The sequence below is a fragment of the Malus sylvestris genome, chromosome 2 (assembly GCF_916048215.2).
Source record: "Malus sylvestris chromosome 2, drMalSylv7.2, whole genome shotgun sequence".
Taxonomy (NCBI): Eukaryota; Viridiplantae; Streptophyta; class Magnoliopsida; order Rosales; family Rosaceae; genus Malus; species Malus sylvestris.
The window spans coordinates 8,118,061-8,143,031 of NC_062261.1; the positions used below are offsets into that span (position 1 = coordinate 8,118,061).

General features: G+C 36.7%; 4 protein-coding genes and 1 long non-coding RNA gene across 6 annotated transcripts in view; 2 read left to right on the forward strand and 3 right to left on the reverse strand.

The window, feature by feature from the left end:
• Positions 1-24,971, forward strand: part of LOC126608685 (disease resistance protein RPV1-like) — an 84,562-nt gene that overhangs the window by 27,605 nt on the left and 31,986 nt on the right. The gene's annotated exons all lie outside the window — the stretch shown is intronic.
• Positions 9,481-10,069, reverse strand: LOC126608945 (uncharacterized). The gene is made up of 2 exons (XM_050276963.1): positions 9,974-10,069; positions 9,481-9,871 (listed from the first exon to the last, which is right to left on the reverse strand). The coding sequence occupies exons 1-2, from the start codon at positions 10,041-10,043 to the stop codon at positions 9,633-9,635; spliced, it is 309 nt and encodes a 102-aa protein (XP_050132920.1). The 5' UTR covers positions 10,044-10,069; the 3' UTR covers positions 9,481-9,632.
• On the forward strand, positions 11,837-12,600 carry LOC126608863 (monosaccharide-sensing protein 3-like). The gene is made up of 2 exons (XM_050276883.1): positions 11,837-11,884; positions 12,028-12,600. Exon 2 carries the CDS (start codon positions 12,028-12,030, stop codon positions 12,598-12,600), a length of 573 nt encoding a protein of 190 aa, XP_050132840.1. The 5' UTR covers positions 11,837-11,884.
• Positions 13,471-21,353, reverse strand: LOC126609034 (uncharacterized). The gene is made up of 2 exons (XR_007618080.1): positions 21,165-21,353; positions 13,471-13,996 (listed from the first exon to the last, which is right to left on the reverse strand). It is a non-coding gene; the product is annotated as an uncharacterized LOC126609034 (long non-coding RNA).
• Positions 16,530-20,769, reverse strand: LOC126608835 (uncharacterized). Its single transcript, XM_050276841.1, has 2 exons — positions 18,277-20,769; positions 16,530-17,790 (listed from the first exon to the last, which is right to left on the reverse strand). The coding sequence occupies exons 1-2, from the start codon at positions 18,992-18,994 to the stop codon at positions 17,720-17,722; spliced, it is 789 nt and encodes a 262-aa protein (XP_050132798.1). The 5' UTR covers positions 18,995-20,769; the 3' UTR covers positions 16,530-17,719.

The window sequence follows — 24,971 nt, forward strand, 5'->3', positions numbered from 1 at the left end:
AATCCTTTCGGTTATAATCGACAGGAATACATGCTATTATTTAGTATAAATGTATTACTGTCGGTTATAACCGATAGGAATAACAAAACATAAAAAAAAAATAGCCAACCCCTCATTAGTTTCATTAGTATTATTTGTCTATAATGAAATTAATAGTTGGCAGTCACTCACGAGTAACATGCACTAGAATAGCTCGTAGTAGTAAAAGGGGCATTGGTTAGTCGAAAGACATAACCAAGTAAAACACCCCTTCATTAGTTTCATTAGTGAAGTTGCTTGCTTATCACATAAACGACTGTCCTTAGCATTCTTATCTTTTACATTCACTTATCATCATCATTAGCATATGATTGTAAGAGGGGGCATTTAATGGGTAGGTTTTTCCACTAACTTGGAATTTGTATGGCTGCATAGGTTCCCAAAATTAATCGTATTGCTATGATTGAGGCACTTGAGGGACTCATCATGTTCTTGAATCATCCACAAAACAAAAGCAGTGCATGTGGCTGGATAAGAATTCTTTTTGGATCTTGTTTGTGAGGATTCTGAATATCATTTCATCGTATATTATGTAATTAATTTTTATGAAGTACTATTTGTGTTTAATTTTAAATAAAAGAATTCAAAATAATTTATAACCACAAGATAACAAATAAACGGACATGATGAAGTGATTCTCGAGATTGAGAGGATTCGGATGAGATCTTATTCCGATGTGGCTCCATCCAATACATTTGACTAAAAATGTTATAGTATTATTTGGGTGGCTTTTCTTCACCTGAGAAGATGTAAACTTTTCTTGCATTCGTGGCTAACTCTGTTCATTTGTTCGGTAACTGTCATTGTTGTTGGAGCACGAAAATCTACCATGAAAATTAAATATGTAAAGGATAATCTTTTTATATAAATAATCAGCAAACTTTGTCACTGCCTACGTGTATTTACCTTCATAGAACAGAGCACCAGTGAGATTAGAGAATAAATAATAGAATTATGAATTTCTTGATCATCAAATAAGTTAGAGAATGTAAAATAAGAAGTTAATTACAATCAATTGATTATTAAATACAAGGACATATTGAAAATGATGAATTGCGTGGTGGTTAAGGTTTTTTTTTTTTTTTTTTTTTCAATTCATTGTGTATTATATCATATTCTCTCATTTTAATGTAAATTAGTGTAGAATATCGCTTGTACTCTAAAAAAATATTAAAATATGTTTCGATAAGGGATTTAGAGTAAATTAATTATAAATTCGCTACACTAAATTAATTATAAATTCACTACACTAATTGATTACACTAAATTAATTATAAATTCACTGCACTAATTGATTATACAGAAATAACTTATCTAACAGACCAAAATACCTTATTTTTTGTTAAAAAAATTATTTAATTAACAACGAAAGAGACTTGAACTCGAATGCAATAAGACAACAGCAGTGCCTTGGCCGATAGACCAAATTCACAACAATAATAACCCAAAGAAAGAGTTTGAACAAGAACTCACATGTCACATGTCTAACATCATTGTCCGGCGACCGGAACTGTACCTCATGGTGTGCCACTAGTACACATAACATGATAACTAGCAGGTGAACAAAACGACAACGTCTGGAAATTATGGCTAGAATTGGGCCTGTAACACTGATGTATGGAAGTATGCTTAGAGACATGTTGGGCTAGATCTTGTAGTTTTGAGACCCATAACGACCGGACTCTACATTTGGGTTGGCTTCAATACGAATATAACGGTTGGATGATCCGTATTAAGAAATTTTTTAGTGCGGCGGTCTTATCTTCACATGGTATTAGTGATCATTTTCACATAATATTAATGACTTACGGTAGATAAATTCTTGGACCACTTCTGTTGATTTTCATTGTCATAGACCAAGTCAGAGATACCAATCTTAGAAATCACTTTAGATATAAAACCTTATCACTAAATTCTTAAGGGACAGCACTGCTATGAGTTGGCAATGAATTGGTTTACTACTGTCACTATCCATAAATTCATTCGTCTTCATACATGCATCTTGCTTTCGGATGTAAATACACTTTAATATATGGGTTTACATATTTTTAATTTAGAAAATTGTTATATCAAATCGTTAATCATTTTCTTTCAGAAAAATTAAGAAACCCAATTAATAAATGTGAATATGTGCAAGTGGTCTTTTACCACAGTGGTGGAAAGGTGTTGAGCCTTTGCATGACGGCGTGGGTTTGAATCCTTTCGGTGACTAATCTAACATCTAATCTAACAAAATCTATCGTTTGACAAAAAACTAAAATATAATAAATGTGAATATGTGCTACTAGTTAAACAAATAAGATGGTGACATTACCAGTTAAATTTATCTTTATTTTTTATGAATGAATAAACTGCCACAAATTTGGGGTAGTAATACTGTTTTACACAAGCATTGTGTAGAATTTCAAATATGCTTAAAGCTCAGACAAATGACTGAAATCATTAATGTTATATGTATGAAAAGTTCATTAAACAACCATGCCCAAAGATTGTGGTTTTTTTTTTTTTGGTTCCTCCAACAACGGTTCTATAACACTCATTCTCCTTTTGAGCGCTCTTCTTTTATATAACGGTTTTTTAGAAGTTTCAGTGCACTTCATTGAGATTTAGATAAAAATCAGTAAAGAATTTGAAAGATTAGGTTAATTAACTTTTGTGCGCTTTTTATGTTCATACAATACGATATTGATACGCTTCAACATGAACCCTTGTAGTTTAGATTACGATGAATTAAGATTACAGTTCATACCCTTAAAGCTAGCTAGCTTTGTAGAAAAGATGACGAGAAAATAAAAATGGATTATGACCAAAAGAAGCTCCATATATAAAATTATTCGCCATATATAGGATAGGATTCAATACATTGCTGCCAGGAAAAGAAAAAAAAACATAAAAAAAATCCCAACCCACAGCAGCTTGGTCCTCGCGCGTCACCCTGTAGCCAATGTCAAATTCAGGTTGAGAATTTGAAGAAATAATTAATTTGTTCAATATTCTCCCACAATGAATTTGCGTTAAGTACCAAAAAACCAAACTTTTTGAGGGTGATTTCAATTTAGTCTTAACTTTTTAAAACATTCCAAATAAATATCTAACATTTTGAAATTAGATATATGGTAGGTCATCGGGGACTTTGCCAACATTAATTAAATGATGACGTTATTAACATTAAATAATGAGGTGGACAAATACTATAGTTGATTTTCACTAATCAACATCTTTAGATTTCTAATCCCCCAAATTGACCCATTTTAGTCATGTTAAACTGTAAATTTGCATACTACATGACGTCAATTTGGAGATTCAAATCTCTATAGATGACCTGAGAGTTAAAACACGCTTAATATTTGTCAATGTCATCACTGAACGCTAGTGAACCTAATTGATGAATTTTTCAAATGTTCAGGTAGTTATTTGAAACGTTTTAAAATGTTAAGACAAATTTAAAATTGCGCCTAAAGATTGGGTAGTTATCTGAACTTAATCCAAATTCGCTCAAAATTTTATTTTAAAAGAATAAAATGAATTTGCATTGATATAGCCGCACTCAGGATGACTCTCAATCATCAATAAATTTGGACCTCTTTATGAGATTCATTTCCACGAACGACTGAAAGTCATCCGAGAGCGTGCATATCTCAAAGTCACCCATGCGACAATCCTTAACATTTCTTTTGCATCCCAAATCTGCTGATCACATGAACAAAAAATAAAAAGAATGTAAGAGTTTAGGATCCAAATTACTTATGCTCTTTCATTCAGCCCAGATATCCAGAAAAATAAATCAGAGAGAGAGAGAGAGAAGTCACCCATGCGACAATCCTTAACATTTCTTTTGCATCCCAAATCTGCTGATCACATGAACAAAAAATAAAAAGAATGTAAGAGTTTAGGATCCAAATTACTTATGCTCTTTCATTCAGCCCAGATATCCAGAAAAATAAATCAGAGAGAGAGAGAGAGAGAGAGAGAGAGAGAGAGAGGATGTTTTGTTTCTTAATACCATTTCCAAAGAAAATGTTAAATTATAAAAATCAAATTACAATTGATGGTTAATGTGACAATGTAAAGCCTCATATCAAATTTTGTACTTCTCTAACTGAATTGTCAGATGTTATTTTATTATTTAAATAGAGCTTTAAATGATTGTAATTATTAAAAAAATGTTGAAACAAAATTTTTATTGGTTGAAATGTTAGTGAAATAAGGGATCCACTATTAAAATGAATTAAAAATAAATTTGACATCAAATCACTAAGCTTTCAAATCCAGTCAGCAAATAACACTTCGGTTGGAGTGACTTTTAATGTTAAATATGCACATTGACATTCCACCTAGGATTTTGACATTTCTTTTAGATGCTTTTACTCACAGGTCTTGACGTCGTTTTATAGTTGAAAGACCGCATTCATATTTACCAAAATGCACTTGGACCGCACACCAAATTTCAGAGATATTGCTCAGACCGAAATTGGCGTTCGTTACAAATTTCATTGTCAAAATTACCAAAATGTCCATCACACAATGACCAAATTAACCTCATTTATACGTTGGTATCGTGTAGGGTAGTTTGAGTTATATAAAAGTAAATTAACTGTCATTTACTTAATTCACAGAGGAAGGTAAATCCTGCATGCTGACTATCAATATGAACTACGAATACTATTTTGATTAAATACTTGCAATGATGGGGGAAAATGAAGTTGCTGGATCTAATATTTGTAGACAACTATTAAATATACTTTTATGTTAACAAAATTCTTCTTCCTTTTTTATGTAATTTGAGTCTTAAAATAAAAGTATTTGAGTATAAAAACCCTAGGCGTCCAAACTCATATCAATGATAAATCATCGCAACCGGAACTGTTCTAGAGCACGTGTTTTGGATGATCAGTTGACTCCAACTTCTACTAACTAATAGTTCGTTAAATAGATTTGTATATGAAAACGGCAGACAAATGGAATTAATGAGATTTAAAATGATAATAAAAGTCGATATATCGACAAATTCTGGTCATCATGTACAGTTATATGACGATAGTTGCTTATGAAATTTAACTTTATCCACTATGAAATTTAGATTTTGAATTGTATTATGTATTCACAATAGACGTACGTAACCTATAAGTTTTAAAAATATTAGAGTTGCGCCCTACACACAGTGGCGGATTCACGTAGGGACCTGGAAGGTCCCAGGACCCATCGACGATCCTAAATTGCTGCTAGAAATTTTCCAGGGACCCCTCGTACTGGAGCATGAGGTCTGTGCAGGTTGTAGGTCGCAAGTTGCAGTGGCTGTCTTCTTCTCAGAGAAGATGATCGCGCACGGAAAAGAAAGAAAATAGGGACCCTTCCTGCCTCTCTCCTCCTTGCTTCTGCCATGGTCTCATCCATCGATGCCACCCACTTCTCCTCCAACCTTTCTCTGTCGTCTGGCGGGGGCAGTACATAAGCCCAAATTTCCCCAAATTATTTCAACCACCTTAGTAATTTTTCATATGGATGAAATTTCCTTCATAAGGTTAGTAAGATGGATATGATTTGTGGGTTGGTGAAATTTGGGGGTGGAGCTGCCATGGCTTCGGGAGAATGGGGAGGGAGACGGTTGGTGGAGGCATGGCAGCTGTGTTCATAGTGAGAGAGAAGGTGGATGTTTGGAAACTAGTAAAAGAGAAAAATGGTGTGTTTGGTTAGAAAGATAGTGGGAGTTTGGGGAGAGTTTTATTTGACCAGTGTTTTAGATAATTAATAACTTAGGTACTCCCTAGTAACTTATGAAACTTCATAATGGACACTTGAATTATGATTTTATAATTTGTAATATTGTTTTGCATATGATTTTTTAATGAAATGTATTATATTTAAATTTTCAATGTTATTTTTGTCTATAAATTTTTTGACCTTAATTATTGGGACCTCTCGAATTTAAAATCTTGAATCCGCCACTGCCTACACACCACGGCATCATCGATTTGTATCGAATAACAAATATAAATATTATAATTGAAAATCATAAAATCGTACTAAAAATGGTAAATTATGTACACAATGATAAGTGGTAATAATGCAAAATACAAGGTATGAGTGTGATAAAACAGAAGGGGTACAATGGTAAAAGAGTCCAGATAAAGAGGTTGAGAAATTGGAGGGAAAAATATCAAACACGGAAAGTAACGGAGTTGACAAGTAGGCAATAACGCCTTCCAACAAAATGCCAGATTTTTATTCACGTGGAAATGCCATTTTAGCAGTCAACCTTCCAGATCAGCTCGTACCGTTGGATTCCATATCTGGTGCATCCTCCTCCGTCCATCTAATCCATCCAACGGCGCCAAATGCACCAATATATTAGTTTCGTGGTTTGGCAGAATGTCCCTATATTTTGACTGTTAATTTTTACAGCCGTTAGATCACATAAAAAAAAAATCTAATGGCTCAAAATCATTAGATTAACATTAAATAAAAATGAAAAATTGGGTAAAGAGAATGTTGTGAATATATACCTCTGGTAAATCATTGATTCGATGTTTTATGCTGAACATGTTTAGCTATACAAAACTAACATTCTTCTCCTCATTGCAGCCTTCAGATGCCTCAAATATCTCCTCTATCATTTTTAAAGTGAAAAAACCACCTAATATGAATTCGAGAATAATATATAACTGGATTGCAACTATGCACGTACGAATTGAGTCTTGAATTATTTTATAGGTGAAGACCGCGATTTTACTAACCACAATATTGAAAAACAATGTGCTTGAAACCGAGGATGAAAGTATGTTTTAATACGCCTTATCTAGTTAAGATTTGTTTTATATTTATTTGGCACATGATTATTCTTTTTTCTTTTTGAGAGGATTCATTGTTTTTAATTTCAACAGAATCTACATGTATTTAGATTCTTAGCTCCATTAAAGATAGCATTTGTGAAGAATAATCTCACAACGAGGTTTGTAGAGTTTTAAAATTTTTAAAAATTTTAATATAACGATATATTTAAAATTAGAATAAACGAAGAGTTGCAGCCCTTCAATGTGCTCTCTACTTTTTGTGCGCTCGTTGGCCACATGTTAGTAATTAATGAATTATAATTTGTTCAACGACAACGCTATATGTTGTGGACATAAAAATGTAGTATTAATAAACAAACACACATGATATAACTTGAGTGAATTTATAAAATTACGTGATTGCGTGACTATTACATTAGTTAGTAAACAAAATAAGGCAATTGAAGAAAAATAAACAAAAACACTTTGCAAGAATTTTATTTCTTGAATCATTAGTGACAGCCCAATGGGTTATTATAACCACTAAAATCTCTCGCTGAGAGGTTTCTAGTGACGGATTGTTAGCCACAACATTGTCACTCATCCTATCTTCGAGGTGGAGCGATGATCACAGATCACCAATCACCATTAACAATTTGATGGGATAATTCTGCAGAGTTTTTATCATGGTGGAGTAAGTACTTTTGAGCATGACTTACAAATTGTGTTGGGGTTATTGTCACAACGCAGAACCTGGAAATGCTCTTCCAGTCTCCCTTCCCATATTCCTGTAAGCCTTCAAGAACAACCTGACCAAATCATGGCCAAAATTTTCAAAAATAACATAAAAATTGAAGATTAAGTAATAACCGTGAGTTATGCAATGTGTTCTCGTCCTATATCTCACAAATTAAAATATAGATTAATAAACTGTAAATCAAAACCACACATTTATAAGGACTTACTTGTGTTCTTCCTCGGTGCTTTGTTCTAACTGTTGGAAAATATTATTATTTAGATTTATTTTAATGTTTGGTATTTTGGGCTTAGCCTATTAGTATTAGGGTTTCGTTTCCTTGCCTATTAGGGTTATGTTAGTTTTATATATATATGGTACTTTGTAACTCTATAGAATAACAAGTTATTCACAATGTAGTCTCTTAGGTTTTTTGTAGCCGTTCCGGCATTCTCGTTTGTTTAATAATATTTCTATTATTCTTGTTAGTCTTGTTCGTTGCGCACTCTGATATTCAACTTGGTATCAGAGCGGGTTCGATCCTTAGGGTTCAATCCGTTCTCGTTGGTATCAATTTGTTTGCCTTTGTCGTCGTTCGTTTTAGATTTGTTAGTTGATATTGATTGTTTGCAATGAAAAGAAAATTGAAAGGTAAAAAAAAAAGGTTTGCTTGTAGAGGAGAAGATCCCCTAGCAAATAAAAAAGGGGAAGAAGGAGAAAAGAAGAGAGAAAAAAAAAACCACGGAAAGGAAAAAGAAGGAAGAAGGTGCGATGTTGCACCTCTTCGCCCATAAGAAGAGAGAAAAAAGAAGGAAAAAGAAAAAAAAAATTGTTTGGAGTTTTTGAGGCCCCCACACGGGCAAAGAAAAAATATGTTATTTTTGTTTGTTTGGAAGCTCGCAATTGACATTGGCATCGGTATTGATATTGGTATTGGTATTGGTATTGATATTGGCATCGACATCGGCATCAACATCGGTATTGGTATTGGTATTGGCATCGGCATTGGCATCGGTATCGGCATCGGCATCGGCATCGACATTGGTACTGGAATTTGGAGTCTTGCATCTACATCTACTTTGGCAAACCCATGTCGTGTACCGCCATGAGTTTGACGGGGGGTGTTGGAAAATATTATTATTTAGATTTATTTTAATGTTTGGTATTTTGGGCTTAGCCCGTTAGTATTAGGGTTTCATTTCCTTACCTCTTAAGGTTATGTTAGTTTTCTATATATATGGTACTTTGTAATTCTATACAATAACAAGTTATTCACAATGTAGTTTCTTAGGTTTTTTGTAGCCGTTCCGGCATTCTCGTTTGTTTAATAATATTTCTATTATTCTTGTTAATCTTGTTCGTTGCGTACTCTGATATTCAACTCTAACTTTTCTTTCGATGAAAATCTTGTACTTGGGTACCGCTATAAGACCCGACTCGATCATCAAAGTGTCCTCAACCAATGCTTCCAAGTGCTTCTTCACTTGCTCAACAGTAATCTCATACCTGAACATAGGGGTGGTTCGGGTCGGGATCCCGAACCGAAACCCCGAACCCGATTCCCAAACCAAAACATTTCGGGATGGGATTTTATATCCCGAAACCGAACCAAAACTATTGGAATCCCGAAATTCGGGATTCCCGAAAGTGTTTCGGGATTTTCGGGAAACTTCGGGATTGGGCTTTTATAACTTTTTACAATTTGAAGCCCAAAATGTTGGGCTTTTAAAGAGTAAGCCCACCATTTAAAGGGTAAGCCCACCCTTTTTTCATAAAAAAAAAAAAAAAAGGGTTACAATTGGCAATTGCAACCAGCCACTGCCCGCACAAGCACATGCAACCCACTTGTTTCAATTTCATCACAATATCACAGATTCACAATACCACACCTGTTTCAATTTTCATATCAAGAAAGCAACAACTAACAAGTTAAGCTTAAGTTTATAAACGTCTAACAAACTAGTTAATTAAAAGTGCATGCAACCAAAATGAAATAAGTTAAATTTTACAAACCAAACTTCCGAATGAATTTAGATTAAATTACAAACCAAAAGCAAAACATAGTTTATAAACGTAGTTCATTTCCTTTAGCCCCTTCGGCCTCTTCCCCTTGTTGATGAATGACCCGTTGACGTTGGTGTTGATGGTGGTGGTGGACCCCTTCCTCTTGTTGATAATTGAACCCTCCTTTGTGTTGGATTAGATGCTCTTGAAATGGGTGGTCGTGGTCGTGGAGGTAATGATGGGCGGCGTTGAACTTGAGGTGGTGGAGGAGGTGGCATTTCACCTTGTGTGGGATTCTCCTCACCTCCCATATTAGGCAACTCTAAAACGATAAAAACAATAAAACACAAAATATATTTAGAAAGTGAATGCATAAATTTTAAAACTAAGAAAATGAAAACATGAAATCAAATACTTCACTTACCCTTCTCCAACTCTTCAAGTTCCTTGTAGAACATAAGATCGTCAATTGTAGGCTCCTTGTAGAAAGACATTTCATTCCCCCTTAGCCAATCACCTGTACACACTAAAGCCTCAACGGTTGGATTTGATTTTAACAAATCCAACGGTTCAAGTAATTTCTAATTAAAAATTAAAAATAAATAAATAAATAAATAAATAAATAAATATATATATATATAATATTCGGTTCGGTTCGGGATTCCCGAAAGGTTTCAAAGATGTGGCCAAATCCCAAACCGAAACTTTCGGGTCGGGATCGGTTTCGGGTACCGAATGTTTCGGGAAATTTGATTCGGGAATTTTTCGGGCTAATTTCGGGACGGGATCGGGACAGTTCGGGATTTTCGGGAAAAAATTCCACCCCTACCTGAACAACCATGCAGTAGTAAATCTTTGTGCCAATTTTGACCCACCATACAAAATACTTTCTTTAGTTTTTTTTTTTTTTTTTTGAAATTCTCTTTCTTTAGTATTTTAATCTTTGAGTTTTGTTCTCATTGATTATTTCACTTTTTACATCACCGGTATTAGAGGAGAAAATTTGAAAGAAAAAAAAAATTAGGCAGTTAACAGTTACCCGCTATCTAACCGCATGAAGAGGGCTACATGTTGTGTGTGGTTCAAAAGAGGCACACTAGGAATTTCAGCAAAACTTTTTGGAACCTGTTAAAACCAAAAGCACTTACTGAGATTGTTTCTTGTCAGAAGATATGTACATTGCTTTGAGATCAGAAGATATGTACTTTAATTTCATGGTTTCTCTCTCTTCTTGAAAGGTAATTTCTTTCTTTCCAAGAAAGCAAATATATATTCAAATTTGGCATTAATTTCTAATTAAATTATATAAATTTAAGGTTGACGCTACAAAGTCCAAGAGTTTCTCTATTTCTCTGCTGAATTCCCTTCTGGGTTTGAAAGGTCCTCCTGTTGTTTGTGGCAGCAGAAAGAATGTGGGGAACTGTTTTTGTAGCCATTGCTGCTGCGACAGGAAACTTGTAGCAAGGATGGGACAATGCAACCATTGCAGGTACTATTTCTATGATGGTTCTCTTATTCGAGCGACATAAAGAGAGATTCGAACTCGGGTATATGCTAATCTAAATAATAAGACTTTGAGATCTCATTTGAGCCATGAATAATTATCTTCTTTTGCAAATGATTGCACATATCTTTATTTAATTTGAGTTATGATAGTTGTAGGGTTTTCCTCGTCAACCCGGAAAACGTATCAAAAGCAAGTATTGTGTTGTGTGATTTAGGGCTTAGTTGGTATGGAAGCTGTGACATTTACAAATCAAATTTGCAGGGGCTGTGCTTTACATCAAAAGGGAATTTAAGTTGGAAACCCAACTGACGATCGAAGGGCTTATCGTGGCCTTGTCTTTGATCGGTGCCACTATCATCACAACATTCTCAGGGCCAGTTTTAGACTGGCTAGGAAGACGTCCAATGCTGATAATTTCATCAGTTTTATATTTTCTCAGTGGTTTAGTAATGCTATGGGCTCCAAATGTCTATGTTCTTCTTTTGGCAAGGCTACTAGATGGGTTTGGAATTGGACTAGCTGTTACTCTTGTCCCGGTCTACATTTCTGAAATTGCCCCACCCGAAATTAGAGGGCTACTGAATACTCTCCCACAGTTTACCGGTTCGGGAGGGATGTTTTTGTCATACTGCATGATGTTTGGAATGTCACTGAAGGATACCCCCAGTTGGAGAATGATGCTTGGAGTTCTTTCTATTCCTTCCTTGGTTTATTTCGGATTGACTCTGTTTTACCTGCCGGAGTCTCCACGGTGGCTTGTTAGTAAAGGAAGAATGGCTGAGGCTAAGAAAGTTCTGCAGAGACTACGCGAACGGGAAGATATTTCAGGTGCATTAAGTACTGCATTTGAATTTATGAATGCTTATGTTTTCGGTGCTGATATTGTGCTTATGTCTAAAAGTATAGCAGGTTTTCCCCTTTCCCATTTTTTGAAAGCTTAGTTTTTTAGGATTGATTGATATGCATGTGAGATGGCTTTGCTGTTTGAGGGACTTGGTGTTGGAGGGGAAGCATCATTGGAAGAGTACATAATTGAACCGGCTAATGAGGGTGGTGAAGGCCAGGCAATGACTTCGGATAAAGATCAAATAAGGCTGTATGGACCGGAGGATGGGAGGGCTTCGATGCTCAAGGGGAGGGCGTCAATGATTGCGAAATCTGTCACAGGACAAGCCAATCTTGGCTTGATGTCGCGACAAGGAAGCTTGTTGAATCCAAATGTGCCTTACGTGGATCCTCTTGTAAATCTATTTGGCAGTGTTCATGAGAAGCTTCTTCCCGAAAACACAGGAAGTATGCGCAGCCTTCTTAATTTGCCGAACATGGGCAGTATTCTCAACATGGGCAGCGTGCTAAATGTGGCACCACCTGGATGCCAAGACAAGACGGAGAATTGGGATTTGGAAGGGAATGGAAATGCAGCTGATTTTGAGGTCAATGTTCGAAGGCCATTGCTCTCAGGTCAAAAATCAGCAAGTATTGTAAATGATATGATGCCTAGTAAGTCCAATAGCTTATTTGGCATGAGGCACAATAGCAGCTGATGTGAGAATTACTTGACACACAAATTAAACCCTCTTTTTGACAATTGTAGTATAGATGTAAGTAGGGTATCGTTCTAGGCCGGGGATTAGGAGGGATTGCTAATCTATTCTAAATTAATTTAAAAATATTAAACAAGACTCATGACACAAAACTAGGCTAAAAACTCTAATAACTCGAAACACACTTAGGATGACTCAAAATAATGAAAACAATCAAATTGGACACTAGGAACTGAAATGGACGGAAATTGAATTAAAAGACTAACAACAATGAAAACTAACTAAATAATATAATTTAATAATGGGGGGGTTTGATTTTGACGAGAAGTAAATTAAACTTAAATAAATTACAGAATTGACAAAAGCATGAAATTAAGGTGAAAGGATAGATGACGGACTAGCTAGAGGGTTTTTTATCCACACATGAACATATGCATATAATTTGATTCCCAGTTATGACTTCAACAAACGATGAATGACAATGTTCCAAGTTAATTTGGTCCGCTTAAATTAACTCTTAGATTTCCCTAGATTCATTGGATTGAATGGAATACGCATTACAACCAAATTATTCCTCATCAAAGTCCCTAACTATGGAATACGCATGATAGAGACATTCAACAAAGATCATTAAGTTCAACGGAAATCATAAACATTGACTAGGCATTCATAACTATGGAATACGCATGTTAATCCCGCCTAGGGTTTACTTAAACACAATCGTGACTAGCGATCTTTACTACTCATGAATATAAGTTCATAACGATTAGGTGAAATTCCCTTATGTCCTAGCATCAAGTTTAGGCATGCAAATTAAGTGTCGACCCTCAACCCACATACATAAACAAGTTCTTAATCAAAACAGAAAAGTAAACCACATCTAAAGTTCATGAATTCATAACTGGAGTAAATCAAATCATAACCAACATATGTCCATGGCTTCAAATTTGCCTCTAACTAAAAAGAAATTAGTTCTACATGTTTAACATAATTGAACAGCAAGTTAAATTAAACATGAACATAGAATTAAAAGAAGAAAGAATTCCCAAACACTCTAATAGTTGCAGATTGCATAGGCACGGCACTACTCCTCCTCTCCTTCAATGGTAGTGGCACAAGGTGGTTATGGTGGTTGAATGGTTGGTTAAATGGAGGAATGGATGAGGAAGGTTTAGATATGTAGGGAGAGGCAAGGGAAGGCTTGGAGAATGGTTAATTTCTGGATGATTTGAATGAGGTTGCTGCCATGGTATTTATAGGAAGATGATGGACTTGTTTAACACAAAATTCTGGTGGAATTGAGTAGGTGAGCACTACAAATAGTGGGAATTGTTGGTGGGTTAGGTATTGAGTCATCCATTCACATGTCATGGTGATTTAAGCATTGCATCATCCACTCACATGTCATGGTGATTTAAGCATTGCATCATCTACTCAAATTTCTGGTGAAAGTGAATCAATGCCCACGGCATTGAAGAATTTCTTGGTTTTGAGTGAAGTTTTGGTCAATCATTCTAGAAATTTATCCCTTCTTGCAACTTGTATTTGTTTCACCAGATTTTTAGCATGTTCATAGCCTCTTTTGTCTTCAAATTCGTCCATCCTCATGCCTCCATGCTTGCACTATCCAATCTTGGCCCAAAAATGCTCTAGAATGTTCCAAATTGCTTCTTTTTGCATACTTTGACACTAAAACCTGAAATTGCACGAAAATAACTTTAAACACTATAATTATCATAGTTTAGCTAATTAAAAGCAAGAAAACAAGCTAACTAAGTCGTATAAATATGCTCCTATCAATTTCCCCCACACTTAGCTTTTGCTAGTCCTCGAGCAAAACAAAGAAAACTAGAACAAGAAGTAACAAGAAAAACATTAGCTTCCCCCTATGTGACCCTCATAGAATTTCATTTAAAAAAACAAATCATCAAGAACCATAGCTAGCATCAAGGAACTAATCCAAGTTCATCTTCCTTATTCAAATATTAGCAGTAATCTTTAAATCATCCTTGAAGTGTAGTGTGTGAGATAGCCATGCTAATGCAATTTCAAGTTTTTATTTTTAAAATCATCATATGCAAACTAGCGACCTTCTCACGGGATATGCACTCAATCACACATGTGTTTAGTTTTAATGTGTTTCGCTCAAAGAATCAAATGTGAAATTTCTACCATAAGCTTGCATAAAGATCTCATCTCCACAATCATAATTGCAAAACTTAAATCAAGATGACTTTTATTGGATGTAATGAGGTTTAGGGAGAGGGTTATTGAAATGAAAGAATAGGTAAACACAAGTTCCAAGCTACATTGCAAGCAATTCTTTTGTTTAGATTTATAAGAACTCAATCTTTCCAGCGATTCTTCTAGCACCTCCAACCACACCCTTAACTGAAACTTGAAAAACTTTTTATTTTCTTTGTATCTTTCTTTTTCTTTTTTTTTTCTCTTTTTTTTTTTTAATACAAACATGAAATACCCCCACACTTATTCTTTTGCCAAACACCTTCAAAGTACTTCACAAACGTTTCTCATAAGACAATCTCACATTTCTCACTAGCTTGCTTGGAAAGGGTAAGGAAAAATGTTACAGGTATAAGGGTAGACATATCTGGTGATAAGAAATAAAAGGCTCAACATACACGGCTCAAATTGGCAATCTAATGATATCATTTTTATTTGGGAAACATGGTTATTTGGGCCATAGTGGTAAACCTAATGCCTCTATCATTTCCAAGTTCATGCAATCAATGACAAACATTTCGAAAGATCGTTACGCAAGTTCTAGAGATGTATCTCACATAAGTTCATCACACATGAAAGAATAGAAGTGTATGAAAAATGCACACACTTTCAATCGGCTCAAAAACTCACATAGGATGTATATGGTCACTAAATTCACATATGAAGCTTTAAGTCATACTTTAGTTTCACATTAACAAGGCTATGTGCATTTGGTTTTTCAAAGATGGTCAAATATGTCCAAAACTAACAAGAGAATTAAGAATTTCACAAAACACATGTTAACTAAGTTCTTGATGATCATGGTTCAAATTTGATCCAATTATATCATTGGGTCGGGAAACTAACAAAAACCTAATTCAAAACAATAAGGGAAACAAGACAATATTTTTGGATTTTTAAATTTTCCGATTTTTTTTTTAATTTTTTTTTTTTTTTTAAGAAAACAAAAAGCAACAACATAGAAACAAATGAAATTCTAGAGATGTCTAAATACCCCCACACTTAAACTGGACATTGTCCCCAATGTCAGAAAACACTATAATGCAAATAAAAATAAAATAAATAAATAATAAGAAACAAAATAAAGCAATTGGACTGAAAACTTCCCTAGTTTGCAGTAAAACCAAGCGATGACCCCCCAAGCTAAAATTCTGCAATCAACTTCAAGGGTGGAAAGAACCAAAAGTTCCTGCAAAGAAAAGAAATAATCAGTTAAGTAACGCAAGAAAATGTAAAAAATTGCAAACGAAAAATTGAAAATCACGATAAAAGACAATGAATAGAACTAATAAGTGATCATTGGTCGTGCTTGTTGACTTTCCACAGCTTTGATCTCGAACTGATTTGGAATTCTGAGCGAGGAATATTAGCGTGCCTTGGTTTCATCTCAGACTTCTTCTGCTGGGATTATTTGATTGTGCAGTCTGCATTCTTCTCTGCTTGTTTCCTCTGCATGGCGGGCAGGCACGAGGTAGAGGTTTTGGTCTGTTTCTTTCTTCAATCTTTCCAAGTGCCTGCCTCTTGCTTTCTTTCTCCTTGTCCCTAGCTGAGGATGAATTGGCAATTTGTCTCCACATGCTTCGAGGTATCATTTTCACTTACGAAGAGGAAGTACCAAATGATGAAGATGAGTACTCGAGAGCAAGGCTTGGTAAGCAATCAGGAACAAGGAGAATGAAGGAGAAAACATGATATGAGATACTCTTGCTTTCAACCTTTATGATATGAAATACTTTTGCTTTGAATGGGTTGTTCGCAGGAGTATCCCAAGGAATGAGGAACACAGAGTAACTTAGGAGGATTCTTTGGGAATGCATTCTCGGAGATGAAGAAGTGCTGAGAGGGTGTGCCTTTGCTGTGGAAGGCGAAGGTAGATACTTATAGGACTTTTCTTCACAACCGGAACTATTCTCTCACTCATTGTCGGCAGCCGGTGGATGGATGAATAGTACAAATTACGCGCTTTCTGACAAAGCTGCCCGTAATTTTCGCAAAGCTACCAGTTGCATGTGACGAGTGACGACACGTCTGGACAAATTGATCTTTCGAAATCCGGGGTTCAGCTCGTGGTTTCTGAGCAAGCCCAACTTTTAAGAAATGAAACGCCTCTTTTGAGAAAAGAATCCGGCTTTTGAGAAAGGAGCCCCGACTCTTCGATTTGCGAGAGGACGCCTCTTCAATTTCTGAGGAGCGCCTCTTTGATTTCTTCTTTTTATAGAGGCGTTAATTTTGTTCCACAACACACTTGAGCTCCCTCCTGTAAACACTCCCTTCTTGCATTTCCGAAATCTTAATCTGTCCGATCTCTTCTTTCTCAACACTTTCAGAAAATGGCTGGCCCTTCCGATCGTCGTTTTGACTTGAACATTGGTGAAGAGGCAGCTCCGCCTTCACCAGACAACATATGGCGCCCATCTTTCATATCCCCTACTGGTCCCCTTACCGTTGGGACTTCGGTGATGAAGAATGATATGACAGCTGCGGTGGTGGCCCGGAACCTTGTCACTCCTAAAGATAACAGACTGCTTTCAAGGCGGTCTGATGAATTGGCTGTCAAGAAGTCTCTGGCTCTCAGTGTGCAGTGTGCAGGTTCCGTGTCCAACATGGCCCAACGCCTATTTGCCCGAACCCGTCAAGTTGAATCGTTGGCGGCTGAAGAGATGAGTCTCAAGCAAGAGATTAGAGGGCTCAAGCATGAGAATAAAGAGTTGCACAAGCTCGCACACAGCTATGCCACCAGCATGAAGAGGAAAATTGACCAGATGCAGGACACTGATGGTCAAATTTTACTTGATCATCGGAGGTTTGTGGGTTTGTTCCAACAGCATCTGCCTTCGTCTTCTGGAGCTTCACCGCGTAATGAAGCTCCAACTGATCAACCTCTGTTGCCTCCTCCTTCTGTGGCCCCGCCGACTGCTGAAGCTCCGCCGACTACTGAAGCACCACCTGACCAATGAATGCTATTAGTTTACACATCATTGTAAAATATTTTTACTTTTATGTTTTTTTTAAGTGTTTTTTTTTAAATGTAAATTAATGTAAAAAGACTTTGGTTAACCTTCCCCTACACTTAAACTAAATAACACAAACTCACAGAAATCAACCAAATAACACAACTAACTAAACAAAACAAAATGAAAGCAGTAAAGATAAGGGTGTAAGAATTCAAATCTGATTTGGTTAGCGATTCCAAAGTCTCCCTTCGTTGAATGCTTGGGTTGCCTCCCAAGAAGCGCTTGATTTAACGTCTTTAGCGGGACGAATCTTTCCTTTAAATTCCCCTCGGCTCCAAAGCATGGAATTTATCTTTTAATGGGAGGTGATACTTGAAATGATTCGGCAATGGTTTAAATTCAAGAGTGGGTGCCTGAATCATCAAAATCAGAAACATGTTAGTATAAATTTAAATTAAAATTGGAGAAGATGGCTTACTTTCTTTTTCCGACACAAACTCAATGACAAACACCACATCTTTGAACATTTCTGGGACTTTGAACTTGGCCAGGTTTACTATGATGGTTGTGGCTTGTCCCGTGTCATCAAACTCAACTGCTTTGGGCTTGATTGTCTCATGCACAACCTCTTGGATGTATTCTTGATATGTTTCAACCACTTCATTCTCTTGAATCCCTTTTCTTGGTGTGCAAGGTTCTTTGAACGTTTCAATACCATCAGGAACTTGTTTTGGTGCACCAAGAATTGGGATATCACTTTGCACCTTTGGAAGAGCTTCCACAATGTCTTTTTCACTCTCTTTGATATTTGGAATCAAAAACCTGCAAGGATAAAGGACATTCGGTGGAATAATGTTAGAATGAAGTGAATTTAGAACTTCCTCACCTGAGTTGGATGACATAGGGATTTGAGGAGCTTGCAGCAAGAATTCTTCTAAACTGCCCAGGTCGTCCTCCTCCTCTTCTGCTTGCAGCAGCAATTCATCCATGTTCGGGCTGTGTTTGGATGGTTCTGGGATAACTTCATCCTTCATGTCACCTTCCAAAGTGATGACTTCATCGATTTCACTTTCTGCCTTTGAATTTGCAATATTTGAGTTGGAAAGTTCACTTTGATCTCGAATCTGTGCCATGAATTCCACAATCTGCCCAACTTGCATATCCAATTTGTCCACTCTTTTGATTCGATCTTGCATCTCCTGGTTTTGATTTTCTACTCCATGATTCAAAGAGGTGAGTAACTTATTAAGTGTATCATTATCCAAGGACGTACCTGAATTGAATTGGGTTAATTGTTGTGGTGGTTGTGACGGTTCATATGGCCACTGATAGAACTCTTCCGATGGCGGCAATTGTTCTTCTTTTTGTGAACCCTGCGCCAAAGAAATTAGTCATTCAAGAATTTCATTATAATTCACGGGCATACTTTGATTTGATTGGAATTGTTGTGGGGGATGCTGTGGTGGCTGCATAGGTCTTGAATAGAACTCGTCTTGCTGCCAATATCCACCTTGTTGAAATTGTTGAGGTTCATCCCACATATAATATGAATTACCTCTCCAATCTGAATTGCAAGCGTTGGAAAACATGTTGCCCCTTGATTGGTTATAGCCTTGATATCCCCAAACATCTTCATTGGCAGAAAATTGAGGACTTTGATATCCTTGCCCATAGGGCACATCAAGTGTAGGGACACTTGGCATTGTGGTCCGTTCGGCATTATGAGTCAATTGAGCAGTGAGTTGTGCCAATTGAGCTTGAATGGTCGCAAGTACCATGTCTCGCTCCATTTGTACCTAAAATCAAAGAAAGAAAAATAAATCAAATATCAAAAGTAAAATACACAAACACCAATATAAACATAAACAAAAACAAAAAATAAAGGGATTAGCAAAGTTGCTAATCCCCGGCAACGGCGCCAAAATTTGATGTGAGAATTACTTGACACACAAATTAAACCCTCTTTTTGACAATTGTAGTATAGATGTAAGTAGGGTATCGTTCTAGGCCGGGGATTAGGAGGGATTGCTAATCTATTCTAAATTAATTTAAAAATATTAAACAAGACTCAAGGACACAAAACTAGGCTAAAAACTCTAATAACTCGAAACACACTTAGGATGACTCAAAATAATGAAAACAATCAAATTGGACACTAGGAACTGAAATGGACGGAAATTGAATTAAAAGACTAACAACAATGAAAACTAACTAAATAATATAATTTAATAATGGGGGGGGGTTTGGTTTTGACGAGAAGTAAATTAAACTTAAATAAATTACAGAATTGACAAAAGCATGAAATTAAGGTGAAAGGATAGATGACGGACTAGCTAGAGGGTTTTTTATCCACACATGAACATATGCATATAATTTGATTCCCAGTTATGACTTCAACAAACGATGAATGACAATGTTCCAAGTTAATTAGGTCTGCTTAAATTAACTCTTAGATTTCCCTAGATTCATTGGATTGAATGGAATACGCATTACAACCAAATTATTCCTCATCAAAGTCCCTAACTATGGAATACGCATGATAGAGACATTCAACAAAGATCATTAAGTTCAACGGAAATCATAAACATTGACTAGGCATTCATAACTATGTAATACGCATGTTAATCCCGCCTAGGGTTTACTTAAACACAATCGTGACTAGCGATCTTTACTACTCATGAATATAAGTTCATAACGATTAGGTGAAATTCCCTTATATCCTAGCATCAAGTTTAGGCATGCAAATTAAGTGTCGACCCTCAACCCACATACATAAACAAGTTCTTAATCAAAACAGAAAAGTAAACCACATCTAAAGTTCATGAATTCATAACTGGAGTAAATCAAATCATAACCAACATATGTCCATGACTTCAAATTTGCCTCTAACTAAAAAGAAATTAGTTCCACATGTTTAACATAATTGAACAGCAAGTTAAATTAAACATGAACATAGAATTAAAAGAAGAAAGAATTCTCAAACACTCTAATAGTTGCAGATTGCATAGGCACGGCACTACTCCTCTTCTCCTTCAATGGTGGCGGGACAAGGTGGTTATGGTGGTTGAATGGTTGGTTAAATGGAGGAATGGATGGGGAAGGTTTAGATATGTAGAGAGAGGCAAGGGAAGGCTTGGAGAATGGTTAATTTCTGGATGATTTGAATGAGGTTGCTGCCATGGTATTTATAGGAAGAGGATGGACTTGTTTAACACAAAATTCTGGTGGAATTGAGTAGGTGAGCACTACAAATAGTGGGAATTGTTGGTGGGTTAGGTATTGAGTCATCCATTCACATGTCATGGTGATTTAAGCATTGCATCATCCACTCACATGTCATGGTGATTTAAGCATTGCATCATCTACTCAAATTTCTGGTGAAAGTGAATCAATGCCCACGGCATTGAAGAATTTCTTGGTTTTGAGTGAAGTTTTGGTCAATCCTTCTAGAAATTTATCCCTTCTTGCAACTTGTATTTGTTTCACCAGATTTTTAGCATGTTCATAGCCTCTTTTGTCTTCAAATTCGTCCATCCTCATGCCTCCATGCTTGCACTATCCAATCTTGGCCCAAAAATGCTCTAGAATGTTCTAAATTGCTTCTTTTTGCATACTTTGACACTAAAACCTGAAATTGCACGAAAATAACTTTAAACACTATAATTATCATAGTTTAGCTAATTAAAAGCAAGAAAACAAGCTAACTAAGTCGTATAAATATGCTCCTATCAGCAGCCTCATGCTAGGGACTAGTGGTGAAGCTGTGAGTAGTATGGACATTGGCGGTGGCTGGGCATTGGCTTACAAATATTCTGAGAAGGTTGGAAAAGATGGAAAAAAGACAAAAGAGTACCAAAGAGTTTATTTGCACCAGGAGGGTGCACTTGAGTCCCGACGAGGCTCAATGCTTTCAGTTGCTGGCGGTCCTGAAATGGCTCAAGACAGCGAATATTTTCAAGCTTATGCTTTGGTTAGCCAACCTTCTCTAATTTCCAAGAGGAACCAACTGAGCCAGCACCTCAGAGAAGGAAAGATTGAAACCCAGGAAACTGTTGTTAGATCCGTTTGTAAGGATTTCTTAGAACCAGGAGTCAAGCGCACATTGTTCGTTGGGGTGGCAATTCAAATTCTTCAGCAGGTACTAATTCACGTTCGAGTAAATGTGGTAGAAATAGTTTTATTGTAATGTGTACTACACTTTTCTAATTAATACGTCTGAGAGTTTTGAATAATGACTGATTGTTTTTTATCTTTGCAGTTCTCCGGCATAAATTCTTGAGCAAGCAGGGGTGGCAATTCTCCTATCGGATTTAGGCCTTAGTTCCACATCTTCATCTATTCTCATAAGTGCTCTCACAACCCTATTGATGCTTCCGTCCTCGGCATTGCCATGAGACTAATGGATACTTCTGGCAGAAGGTATATATATAGTAGTTCCCTTGCTCCATAAGTAAACCATTAACCGTTCTCTTCATCTCTTACTCGTCCGTCTTTGCCACAGGTCGCTATTGCTGACTACACTACCGGTACTAACTGGCACCCTCCTAGTACTAATTTTCGGACAACTTGTCCATTTGGGTTCCGTTGTCAATGCAACGATTTCTACCATAAGCGTTGTGGTCTACTTCTGCACCTTTGTCATGGGGTTTGGACCAATCCCTAACATCCTTTGCTCGGAGATCTTCCCGACTCGGGTTCGTGGCCTCTGCATTGCAATATGTGCCCTAACATTTTGGATTGGAGACATCATTGTGACTTACACACTGCCTATCATGCTCACCTCGATTGGCCTCGCTGGTGTTTTTGCTATCTATGTTGTTGTGTGCACCATTTCTTGGGTGTTTGTTTTCTTAAAAGTGCCAGAAACAAAGGGAATGCCCTTAGAAGTTATCTTTGAGTTCTTTTATGTGGGTGCAAAGCAGGCAGGAATTTATGAAAAGTTGACTTGATAGTCAAGGTATTGATGATGTTGTTTTGAGTTTTGTTCTTTGTTATGTACACATTGATTATCCTGTTGTTGTATATATAATCTTTGGATATGTGAGATTCTAGCTAGTCATCTCTTGAAACGAACTATCGATTTCGGTGTATATTTGATTATATTTCTAATATAACTCTAAACGCCTAATCAAGATGTCATGTTACCAACTAGTTACTGGTTTCTCTTCCCAATGTTAAAAAAGTCCCAAGTTTGAGCATGTTGGGATTGAGATGAACTAGGTCCATTTTGTTTGTTCTTTGGTAGGCCTTCGATCCGCCCCACAACCCCCAAAAAAAAAAATCATGACATTTTAATATGAACGATATTGAGAAAGGAGAATTGAAACAGAGGACCTCAAGTGCGAGAGATTTTTTCAAGTACTAGGTATTCAAGAGAAAAATAATATATTTTTTCATGTGCCTCCACTTATATTATGATAGATGGAGTACTTGCTTAAATACCAAGGGAGTGGAGTTGGTGGGATGTAACCAAGGGCGGAGCTACCTAAGGCCCAGAAGGGGGCATCCGCCCCCACTCAAATTTTTGGGCGATAAAAAAATTGTCATGACAATTAAAACAACAATTAAATTTTTTATTTTGGTTCCGAATATTCCACGTTAAATCAAACTCAATTGAAATGGGGGTTTCATAAATAGATTGGATTCAACCGATGAAGTATCATAACTTGATATAAAAATTTTACTCTGCAAAGTATTTTATATGAATTTACTTCATCCATTCGTTTGTGGTTTTACAATTTAAAATTTAACTTTTTAATTTAGAGATTTTTCATTGTACTTGACCCTCAACAATTTAACACCCATTATTTTACTTGGTTGTTTTAGGACGCCCCCAGTCAAAATCATTTCTAGCTCTGTCCTTGGATGTAACTAACTCCAAAGTGAATATACATGGTTGCTTTATGCCTTCGTAGTAAAGCACTATCTCCAGCTTTGTTTTTTTGTTTTGTTTTGTTTTTTTTGTTTTTCAACAGAATTTACGAATGAATATAGGATCCAAAATATGGACCACCAAAGGAAAACATAGAGAAGCCCAAAAACAGACATTTGAGCCCAAACAAAACACCGAAACAACCTCACAGCTTCCAACTGACTCCGCCGTCGGCACGCCGCATCCCACCCAACAAAAACCAACGTCCCCTACAAACCTCTGAAATCCAGCCATACACAACCCCATACATGGATGAAAAGAAGACTCCAAATTTCATTAGAGAGCACAACATCATTCGCCACCACACAAAGAAAGAAACCAATGGGAAGAAACCACTAGCATCGATGCCATCAAAGACATCTTAAAGGAAGAAGGTGGATTAAACATCCGAGCCGAAGCTCTACACACCTTCGAAGAGATCTGTGAGAAATCGCGTTGTAATTGCAAGAAATTGTAATGACAAAAAGCGGATGACGAACCAAATTGTTGGATCAATGAAGGATGAAGTCGATTGGAAACGATATGGGGTGGATTAGTGGAAATCGTGGAGGTGGAAAGAATGGGGGAATGAAAATAGCGACTGGGGACGATGAAATCAGATGCATAAGGGGTTGGGGGAAAGAACGATTAAACCAAAAGGCAAGGGAAAACATAAGTTGTGGGAGAACCAAAGAAAAAGGAAAAAGAAAAAGGAGGAGAAGATGACTGCTACCAACCCTAGCGATAGCTAAGGCTAGCGACTAGAAGGAGGATGAGGTGAAGGAGGCCACTCACACAGAGGTGAGAAAAGCACTCACAGAGAGAGGCTCTCTCACAAGACGGAGAGAAAAGATAGAAGTTTTGAGATGCTTGTTTGGTATCCTACTTGAGTTAATTGTCACATCCCGGCCCGGACTCGACTTTACCGTAGCACGATATTGTCCGCTTTGGGCCCCGACCACGCCCTCACGATTTTGTTTCTGGGAACTCACACAAGAACTTCCCAGTGAATCACCCATCCTGGGATTGCTCTTGAGCGAACTCGCTTAACTTCGGAGTTCTTATGAAACTCGAAGTCAGTGAGCTCCCAAAATGCATAATGCTAAATGGAGGTGGGAATGTACATATAAAGCTTAGAGGATCCACTCGCCTGGGTGATGTGGGATGTTACAATCCACCCCCTTAGGGGCCCGACGTCCTCTTCGGCACACTTTCGGCCAGGGATTGGCTCTGATACCAAATTGTCACATCCCGGCCCGGGC